Source organism: Euphorbia lathyris, chromosome 4, assembly GCF_963576675.1.
Source record: "Euphorbia lathyris chromosome 4, ddEupLath1.1, whole genome shotgun sequence".
In the NCBI taxonomy this organism is placed as follows: domain Eukaryota; kingdom Viridiplantae; phylum Streptophyta; class Magnoliopsida; order Malpighiales; family Euphorbiaceae; genus Euphorbia; species Euphorbia lathyris.
This window is the reverse complement of record NC_088913.1, coordinates 31,707,046-31,718,067: the sequence shown is the minus strand read 5'-3', so window position 1 is coordinate 31,718,067 and position 11,022 is coordinate 31,707,046. Positions and strand designations below refer to the sequence as shown.

Genomic DNA, 11,022 nt, shown 5'->3' with positions numbered 1-11,022 from the left:
CAAACAAAAAAACCATAACGATTAGTATGTAAAAACGTGAAGCCACATGAGTTACTTTTAAAATTATCTTTATATATTTTTTAATAATTTTTACATCGAATTACCTTTGAACACAGTGAGAGTTATGACGGGGATCGCCATAGGACGTGAGATGTCCATGGAGAAAGTTAACATCATGTCCTTATTGGAGCGAATCTCACACATGGGTTTGAAAATCCAGATGCAATTGTAACTGAGAAATTCTACTATAGTCTCGGTTCATTGGATCTTGGCAATACAAACATGACAATTATGCATTTTTTTCCTTACACAAATCATTTCCCAATGAGGTTACATGATTCTCTTTTTCCATTGATTGAATCCATTGCATCGGGTCCATTTCGTTGTAACCTTACAAATGTACCCTGATAGACCTATTTTGGTATATTATCCTTTCATCTTCTTACCAATTATATATAGATGAGAGAAATTTAATAAAAAAAGAACATCTTGGAGGAAACAAAAAATTTGTACGAAGTGAGGGGCTTTTTCGCAGTTCTCTGTCTCTCTCACGACAGTTCCTCTCCCCCCTAGCCTCCTGCCCCAAAAACATTTTCCATCCTTCTCTTCCTCTCTCAGAATATGTTTTGCACTCACAATCATTAACTCACCGCTGAGGTAAGTTGCCATCGGTCTCTCTCATTCTATTTCTAGGGTTTCTGTACTGTTAATTTAGCTTCTTTTGCGAACTTTTTTTTTGCTTGCATGCGTCTGCATTATGTGCTGTGAGTATGTTTCCATGTCTTTTGTTGATCTAGAGTTTTTGTTTAGATTTGGATTCTTTGTGGGCACACAATTTTGAATTCCACTTGAAATGTTTGTTTGCGTTTTTGCTCATGGTATCCATGCTTAGGCTGAAATAGGTGATATCAGGTGGATCTTTGGTGCAGAAGTTTGTATTTTACTAGTTAATTTACACATTGCTTTGGGCTTAAATTCACCCTTGTTCACTGTTTGTCTCAAAATGGTCACTGGTCTCAATAAAATCACTCAATTTGAGTTTTTTCATTACTCTGCCGATTTGGGTGCTTAAAAGGCGTAGAAATAATGAGATGGGTGACCGAAATGAAAAGTGACAGCACATGTTGGTTGCTTTTATAAAAATAACCGACAATTGATAGCCTGGTGGCGCACACGCCAATGTCATGTGGTTTCGGTCAGAAATCTGAGTTGACTCTTGCGTCACCTATGTAATCATACTGATGCTTTTTAATCACTGAAATTGCAGAGAAACCTAATTGAGACAAAACTCAAAGTTGAGTGATTTTATTGAGACAAATTGAAATTGAGTAACCATTTTGAGACAACCATATAATTTTAGTGACTAATGGTGCATTTAACCCCATTGCTTTGTGATGAGTGTATGGTTTGGGGGTGGGGGTTTCAACTAAGCTGCTGTGATGTAATTGGAAGTAAAAAGTAGCACATTAGAGGGTTTCGTTCTTTCAGCTACTTCCAAGAAATCCTACCTCCTTTAAAAATTCTCCTCTTAAACAAGATGAAGGTTTACTTTATCCCTTTCTATTTACCTCCCAAGCAATGCATCAATGGTCACGAAGCGGATATGGTAATATTTCATCTATGTTGCACGGAAATTTCTTATTCGGTAGCGTTTCTTCGTTTCTTCTTTTCGTGTCTGTTTCAGTTTCATTTCCATTTTCGTTTCCTAGCTATGTTTTGAAGACTGTGCTTTCCGTTTCCGTCCAACATAGAAGTTCATTACCGGCACAACAAATGAGTCCATGTCAAAAGATAAACTGTTCTTCTATGCTTAAAATGGCAAACCAAAAAGCTAACATGGCTTTCATTTTATCTCTCACTAATTTACGCCCATTGATGCCATGTCAGTAACGAACTCTTGAATTCCGTATTTTTTTTATATATGGAAACAATTACCTGTATTAGTTGATAGATGAGATAGATTTCGGTACATTGTTAGTTAGAAAATCTACTTTGTAGTTTAGTTGCCAACATAGTTATTTAAGGCGCACTAAAATAAACTGTTCTTATATTCTTAAACTAACAAACCATAAAGCTAATATGGCTTTCATTTTATCTCTCACTCAGTAACGCCATTGATGCCACGCCAGTAACGAACTCTTGAATTTTTTTTGTATATATGGCAACAATGACGTAACGGTAAAACGTTGTTGTCGCGTGACCGAAGGTCACGGGTTCGAGTCTTAGGAGCGGCCTCTTGCCAAAAAGATTGGCAAGGGAAGGCTTGCCCCAGTACACCCTTGTGGTGGGATCCCTCCCCGGACCCTCGCTTAGCGGGGACGCGTAATGCACCGGGCTGCCCTTTTATGGCAACAATGACATATATTAGTTGATAGATGAGATAGAGTTTGGTACATTGTTAGTCAGAAAATCTACTTTGTAGTTTAGTTGCCAACATATTTATTTAAGGTGCACTAAGGTGCAAGGAGTCCCGGAGCCTACGCGTCTGCGGGCCCGAGTGACACAAGGCGCACTAATATATATATATATATATAATTATAAATGATGACAATTAACATTTCTAAAATGCAACAAATAGTCAAATAACAACAATCTTAATCCTTTGAAATGGTCTTGCATTTTAACTCAGGTTGCAGGTGTGAAACATTTTTTGTCCCAAGTTAACTCAATAGTTGGTTGCTGTTGTGGATAAGCTTTAGTTCCGTGGTTGAAGGCATGTGCTTGGCATCTCTGTTCTGAAGAATTATTTCAGGTGGTTATTTAAATGGTTTTTTTATTTTTTATTTTTATTCTTACTATGCCTTCTGTAAGAGGAAGATTATTGGAAAATTTGGACTAAACATGGCTGTATTGTATTTGACAGAGACTGAAGGTTTTGGGGTACAGCTGATTGGATATTTTTTAGTGTAAATAACCATGGAGTGCAACAAAGAGGAGGCTATTAGAGCGAAAGAAAGTGCCGAAAGGAAAATGCAAAATGGAGATTTTATAGGGGCACGGAAGATTGGAATGAAGGCACAGCAGCTTTATCCTGAGCTTGATAACATTGCCCAACTGTTGATGGTCTGTGATGTTCTTTGTGCTGCTGAGAACAAATTATGTGGGTCAGAAATGGATTGGTACGGGATTCTACAAATTGAGCGACTTTCAGATGAATCTGTTGTCAAAAAGCAATTCAGGAAGCTTGCACTTTCATTGCATCCAGACAAGAATAAGTTTGCTGGCGCAGAGGCAGCATTCAAGCTGATTGGTCAGGCAAATAGGGTGCTTATGGACCCAACCAAACGTCCTCTATATGACAAGAAGTGTGGAGGTGCATCCAGATCCACTAAACCAAAGCCAGATCAGTCAAATCAGAACACCTTTAACAATAAACAGCATGCAGCTGCTGACAACATTTATAATGCTTCTCGACACATGAGCCCGGATTCTTATCAGCAGTCCCAGAAAGCAATATTCTGGACGCGCTGCTCTACTTGTAATAATTGGTTCGAATACAACAGAGAATATTTGGAGAAAACGTTGACTTGTCAAAGTTGTCGCGAGCCATTCATTGCTCATGATATGGGTAATCCGCCTGCGTCACCCAGTGGTAAATTTGTCAATGGAAAGAGAGTTCCAAATCAGGGTCGCTCTAAACCTATGGCTTCAAAAAATGCAGGAATGCCTTCTCGTACCAGTTTTACAAAGGTAGATCTCAACTCAATGCCTAAGGCTGGAAAAGCTACTGATGCTGCTCGGACTTTTCAATCCAAGGTGAAGATGGACACTGCATCTAGAATAGGAAGTGATGGAAATCAATCTAAGAGAAGTCGTCTAAGGAAAAAGTCTCACATCTCTTACAAGGAAAAATTAAGTGATGATGATGTTGATGTTGATGATTTTGTTGTTCCTCCTCCAAAAAGATCCAAGGGGGAAATGAAGATGGAAGAAGCTAGTGGAAATGGAGATAATAAAGAGATCAAACAAAGAGCAAGGTCTAGTCAGGATGATAGAACATCAAGCAGGAAAAGAAAAACAAGAGATGATAAGGCTAAAGTGGAGGAAGCTGTCATGTCAGAAAAGGCGGGCACCGACCTGGAGAACGATGATGAGAAATCCGAAATTGGCACAGACAAGTTAAATTCAAATGAAGCACCAAAGCCAGACATCTATGTTTATCCTGATCCTGATTTTAGTAATTTTGAGAGAGAGAGGGCAGAAAGCTGTTTTGCTGTCAATCAAATATGGGCTGTTTATGATACGCTTGATAGCATGCCGAGATTTTATGCAAGAATCAGAAAAGTGATCACTCCTGAGTTCAAGCTGGAGATAACTTGGCTAGATAGAAGCCCAAATGATGAAGCTGGGCGAAAATGGTGTGATTCAGGTTTGCCTGTTGCTTGTGGTAGGTTCGAGTATGGAGACACAGAAATAGCTGAAGATAACTTGATGTTCTCTCATGTAATGCCTTATGTGAATGCTGGGCTCAATGGCTGTTCTTTTGTATATCCTAATAAAGGGGAAACTTGGGCTCTCTTTAAGGATTGGGACTTGGAGTGGAGTGCAGAACCAGGTAAGCATGGACCCCCTTACGAATTTGAGTTTGTGGAGATTTTGACGAATTTTATTGAGGATGTTGGCATTGGGGTTGCTTATTTGGGGAAGGTGAAGGGATTTATCAGCATTTTTCAGCGCGATGCCCGCGGCGAAATTCTCGCATTTACTATGCGACCCAATGAACTGTACAAATTTTCTCATCAGGTTCCCTCGTTTAAAATGACTGGGAAGGAAAGAGAAGGTGTTCCTGTTGGGTCTTATGAACTTGATACTGCTTCACTGCCTTTCAATATTGGCAAGTTAGCAGATATTAATGAGACTTCTGCATCTAAGAATCTCGAGAGTGGTGCCAAAAATGCGACGTCATCTCCAAAAAAATCAACTGGCTCAGGCAAGGACAGCAATGATGCAGATGCAGGTCAACAGGCAAAAAAAGCGGATGGTAACAATGTTGGAAGCGCTGGCAAACCAACTCCAACTCAACCAGAAGGTATTAGTGCTTGTCCGGCTAATGAGAAGTCGCCAATTCGTAAAAAACTGGAGACGAATAAATTCATCGCGGAAACCTTCACACCTCGAAGATCTCTAAGGGATTTAAGAAAGGGTAGAGGTCAATCTACAGCAGAAGACATCAATGAGCCTGCTGCAACAAAGAAAGATAATAATGTCACACAACCAGGTTCTTCGTCTTGTCAGGGTGAAGATAAAATGGATTTGCATGCGAAAGATGAAAGTTTGGGGAATTCCACAAAAGGAAGAAAGTCTTCTGGTTCTAGAGTTATACAAGTCGATCCCTACGATTTCAAGAAGGAAAAATCTGAGGATAAGTTTGAAGTAGACCAGATATGGGCTCTGCACAGTGATGAAGATAGGTTGCCCAGGAATTATGGTCAAGTGAAAAAGATTGATGGGTCGTCCTCCTCTTTCAGATTGCAGGTGGCAATGCTTGAAAACCTTTTGAGAAAAAGTACAGCACAGTCTGCATCTTGTGGAATATTCAAAGTTAAAGATGGCGAACTAGTAGTGCTTCCTTTAACTGCGTTTTCACATCAGGTGAAAGTTCGGCCAGTTGGGAAAGATGGATTTGAAATTTGGCCAAAAGCAGGTGAGGTCTGGGCAATGAAAAGGAATGGTGAGTTAACATGTTCAGATAAGGAATGTGATATTGCTGAAGTTGTCGAAGATAATAATAAGAGTGTGAAAGTAGTAGTTTTGAAGCGACGCAAGGAGAATATTTTCGTGTCACCGAAAGGAACAAGAAGTGTTAGTATGGTCATAAAAAGGAATGATTTTTTTGCGAGATTTTCTCATCAGTGTTTAGGTTTCCATATGGGAGATGAAGACAGTCGATTGAAAGGGTACTGGCAGCTTGATCCTTCTTCAATTCCGGGTTCTATAATTTTAGTTGATTGAATCGACATTTTGTTATGCAGGTGTTAAATTATGTAAATGTAGCTAGTTGCAACTTTGATCTCCACAGTCACAGTCTTTCTGCCACAGTCAGTCTTTTTCAGCTCTTTTTTTTTTTTTTTTTTTGCTCTCTTTTGATCAAAGTAGTTCTCTTTCAGTAGGAGTGTTAAATGACTTTTTATATCATAATCGTGTCACACAGATTGTAACAAGTGTGTTGTCAGTTGTCTCTTTAAGTCGTGTTTTCGTATTAAAAAAATGACAGTTCTATCTTCTATTTTTGTGCAACTTTATCTTATTTTGTATTGATCAATTTTTTGCTGTTTGATTTTTGATATAACTGTTGTCCTTTTGGCATCAAACCAAGAAACCCAACGGTCAGAAATGTTCAAATTAAAAGGCCTAACAAAGAAAAAAAAACTCAAAACAATGAGGGATTTATCCTTACAAATAAACAGCTGTGGCAATTTTATTTTACTTTAGTCGTAGAGGACCATAAGTGTAATGTAATTAGTATTTATTCATTTTTAAAGAGATGATGTGTAAGATTTGACATTAAAAAAATTAGATGTTTGAATAACTACATTAATTCTTTAAATTAATTTTCTTTGACTTATAAATTTTATGTTTGAAAAATTATTTTTTATTTCGAAACGATAAATTAATTAATGTTTTCATATGATTCAACTCATAGACATTAATACACTATCAATTCCAACAACTTATTTAAAATTTTAAACCTTGACTTATGATTTTATGAAAACGTACAACAATCACATACTTCCCTCAATTCCATTATATAAGTCATTCTAAAACTTTTAGTTTAATTTTTTGGTCTAAATATTAAATTTTTTGCATTAGTACATGTGTTTTTTTAATAATCCAATGCTTATTACCCAATAGTGACAAGAGAGAGAATTTTTTTTAGTTAACCAATATATTTCTTAATTTGTGTGAAATATCCTAGAATGACTTATATAATGGAATGAAAGGAATATAATAAAATTAAAAACAATTTCATTATATTTAAAAAGTATATTTATATGTGATAATGAATTGGAATGGAATTTTGCTAAATATACCGTTAATGGAATCTGAAATTGCTCCAAAACGTGAGTTTCAATATTTTTTTTACGATGAATCCAAATCTTTACTCTCCTAATAATAATAATTATAGGACTAATTTTATACCTTACCATGTCTTATAGGAAATGCCATATGGACACATAGAAGTTTATAGTGGGCTGCTATTTACCGCAATATTTTTTCCAACCACCGCACTTTTTTTTGACAATTTTGCCCTCCTCATAATTTAAACTCAAAAACTCAAAACTCTCTCTAGCTTTTTGGATTTTCAAAAAACCCGACCTAAAACGACATGCCGCCAAAGGCATGAGCGGGTAAAGGCTTCATGAATGCTCCCGTAAGGTTTTTTTTTTTAAAAAATTACTCCGAAATCACGGATTCCGCCTCCGAATCGGAGTCGGAATCCGTATGAATTTAGCCTAAACGGACGGGACGTGCCGTTTCCACCACGGGTGGAACGAACGGCATGCTCGTTCCACCCGTGGTGGAAACGGCGCTCTCGTTCCACCGTACGGTGGAACGAACGACGCGTGCTGTTTCCACCACGGGTGGAACGGGCATGCCGTTCGTTCCACCGTACGGTGGAACGGTGCGCGTTGCCCGTTTAGGCCAAATCCATTTAAAAAAAAATAAAAAAGAGAGAAAAAAAAGTTTTGGTTTTTGATAAAAAATTATGACAAGGGCATAAATGTCAAAAGAGTGCGGTGGGTGGAAAAAAATTGCGGTATATAGCAATACCCAAGTTTATACGAGGGCTACTTAGATTATTTTTATTTTTATTTTTTTTAATATAGGACGACTTAGATTTATATATATTTTTGTCTTAAAGCACTTTTTGGCCCTTGATCTATCCAAAATTTGTGCATTTAGCCCCTGACCTATTATTTGGCGATATTTGGCCCCTGACCTATCACAATTGGCTTTCGTGATATAATGACTAAAAATTAAAGATATGAACATGACCACACATATAGAGTTGTAACAGCGAAGAAACTCCATTACGTGACATATGCACCTTTAATACAATTTATTACCACATTAAAAGCACCGTAATGGGATTGTTCTTAATCACTCGTTAAAAACATTTCCTTCTAGAAAAATATTTCCAAACCATTATTAGGTTGAGAATTTTTTTGGCTTAAAGCACTTTTTGGCCCCTGATCTATCCAAAATTTGTGCATTTAACCCCTGATCTATTATTTGGCGATATTTGGCCCCTGACCTATCAAATTAGATAAAATTCAACCCATATTGAATGGAAAATTAACTTTGTTGGAAAATTAACAGCAGTCACCAATACAAAAACGACACATTACACATAAATAAAATTACTTTTCAACTGGAGATGGCAACAGTAACTATTTTACACAGTAAAAAAATCCTAAAACATTTTTCTATTGTTCCGATAGAGTGAAAATTAATTTTATTTATATGTCATGTGTCATTTTTGTATTGGTTACTGCCGTTAATTTTCCAATAGAGTTAATTTTTCATTCAATATGGATTGGATTTTATCCAATTTGATAGGTTAGGGGCCAAATATGACCAAATAATAGGTTAGGGACCAAATGCACAAATTTTGGATAGGTCAGGGGCCAAAAAGTGCTTTAAGCCTATATTTTTTTAATATAGGACGACTTAGATTTATATATATTTTTTTGATATAGGGCGGGCGACTTAGATTGTTAATGACTTATCTTATTTTTGTTTTCTTGTTAGGTAACCCTTGGAACGTATTAACGATTATAATATAAAATAAACTGAACAAAACTTATGTATTGGGCATTTGGTCTAGTGGTATGATTCTCGCTTTGGGTGCGAGAGGTCCCGAGTTCGATTCTCGGAATGCCCCATTTTATTTTTGAAGCAATAAATTTTCTTACTAATTATTATGGAGAATTAAAATCCATCAGGAGAATTAAAATCCATCAGGAACATATACATGTGTGGGCATTTGGTCTAGTGGTATGATTCTCGCTTTGGGTGCGAGAGGTCCCGAGTTCGATTCTCGGAATGCCCCTCTAATTTTTCATTAATATTTTTTCCATCACATTGAATCTTGTGGCTGGATCTTTCTTTCTAATATTAGATATTGTGAAATGACCGTTTGATTTAAAAAATTAAAAGTACAAATTATTTTCCGTTTTTCTTTTTGAGTTTTGGGATTCAAAATAGTTAAATATAGATGTTATATAATTGGTATAAATTAAGTTACATAATTTATTAGTTTTTTTTTTTTGTTTTTTTAACTAATAATAAATTGTTTAGTCATCATATTTTAGAAAACACATAACAATGTCTATGTCTTTCACTACAAGAAAAAACGCTATCACCGACGAAAAATTCCGTCGGTGATAACCAAAAATGTGTCGGTGATCATCATCACCGACGGAAGACCGAGGAAATTCGACGTGTCGGCGTTGACCTCCTAGGTAACCGGTTGCGACATTTTTTTGGCTGGGTCGGGGATATCACCTACACAAAATGTGTCGGTGATATGTGTAGGTGTTGCCGACCCATTTTAGTTGGTGATTTTTATCGGTCTTACCGACACAATCACCGAACTATGTGTGTCGGTGATCTATTTTTCGAATATTTATTAAATAATTTCTGACAGATATTTGCATCGGAAATTACGAATTATTTTTCACTTTATTTGGATTGAAGGAAACTCATATATATTACAATAAATACAAAAACTAAGAATTCTATATACAAATCAAAAGATGTTCTAGAAAAAAAAAAAAAAAAAAATATATATATATATATAGATGCCACAACACCAACTCAAAATTTGAGTATACACGTTTGAGTTAAAGTAATTAGTCTTACAATAAATATTTCAATCCTAATGCACATTTATTGAAATTTCCATTTAACACATCATAAGCTCAAATTTTAATATGTACACATCATAAGCATTGGCGCAACGGTAAAACGTTGTTGCCGTGTGACCAGAGGTCACGGGTTCGAGTCTTAGGAGCGGCCTCTTGCCAATTAAATTGGCAAGGGAAGGCTTGCCCCCAATACACCCTTGTGGTGGGACCCCTCCCCGGACCCTCGCTCAGCGGGGACGCGTAATGCGACCGGGCCGCCCTTTTTTACACATCATAAGCATATAAAATAATACCAACTAATATCACTAGCTCACTAGTGTATGTGCAACATAGTAAAGCTCGTATCAATGGACAAACAAATTTGTTTCACAATTAGCAAAAATTACGTTCAAAGAGCAACAAGATTACTACATCAGAATGATGCCAAAGTGATTTCAGGATGAGTTCACTTCATCTTTGAGTAGTTCCGCACCTAAATAGTAGTTGTACAAGAAAACAAGACCAACTAGATCATATGAGAACATGAATATAACAAGTACAGAATCCATGATAAAGGATTCAAGTGATACATAATGTAGAGTTCATTCAACTTTGCAATTTCTCACAACATCATTTATATTGTGATAAGTCATTTTTTGTTCCATAATAAGAACTAATACATGCACCAGAAAAAGGAAAAAATACTAGTATTTGATGAGAAAATTTCATTGAAAGCGAGTTAACCATCAAGAATGCCTGCTAGTTTTAGCCGATTCAATGCCCATATGAGGATTTTACTTGTCCTGTAAAAGCCATTCATTAAATCTAGACAATAACATAATATTGAACAATGATGAATGCAACTTCATAACTCAAGGTTGTTAAAACACACTTTGAATTAGTATTGAACAATAACAGAGTATTAGACATCAAGCAAAGCAAGACACTAAATCGACACTAATCCAAATAGGTTAACACGATGTTTTATTTTGACACTAACCTGAAATCGACAGGACATGAACCCGATAATTTCCACCTCTAATGGCAAGTGGAAACTGAAACAACGAACAATTCAACCAAAATGCAGACAAGCATCAACGATCAAAATGACCAGCTAACCAAACAAAACACGGCCAACTTATGAGATGAGCTGAAAAAAAACTATAAGAAA

The 11,022-nt window shown here is 36.5% G+C and overlaps 1 protein-coding gene and 2 non-coding genes across 3 annotated transcripts; all 3 read left to right on the top strand.

Moving 5' to 3' along the window:
• Nucleotides 1-472: 472 nt before the first annotated feature.
• On the top strand, nucleotides 473-6,224 carry LOC136226194 (uncharacterized). Its single transcript, XM_066014543.1, has 3 exons — nucleotides 473-657; nucleotides 2,630-2,752; nucleotides 2,864-6,224. The coding sequence occupies exon 3, from the start codon at nucleotides 2,917-2,919 to the stop codon at nucleotides 5,950-5,952; it is 3,036 nt and encodes a 1,011-aa protein (XP_065870615.1). The 5' UTR covers nucleotides 473-657; nucleotides 2,630-2,752; nucleotides 2,864-2,916; the 3' UTR covers nucleotides 5,953-6,224.
• Nucleotides 6,225-8,815: 2,591 nt separating this feature from the next.
• On the top strand, nucleotides 8,816-8,887 carry TRNAP-UGG (transfer RNA proline (anticodon UGG)). Its single transcript has one exon. It is a non-coding gene; the product is annotated as a tRNA-Pro (tRNA).
• A 96-nt stretch (nucleotides 8,888-8,983) lies between these two features.
• Nucleotides 8,984-9,055, top strand: TRNAP-UGG (transfer RNA proline (anticodon UGG)). Its single transcript has one exon. It is a non-coding gene; the product is annotated as a tRNA-Pro (tRNA).
• The last annotated feature ends 1,967 nt before the right edge of the window (nucleotides 9,056-11,022 follow it).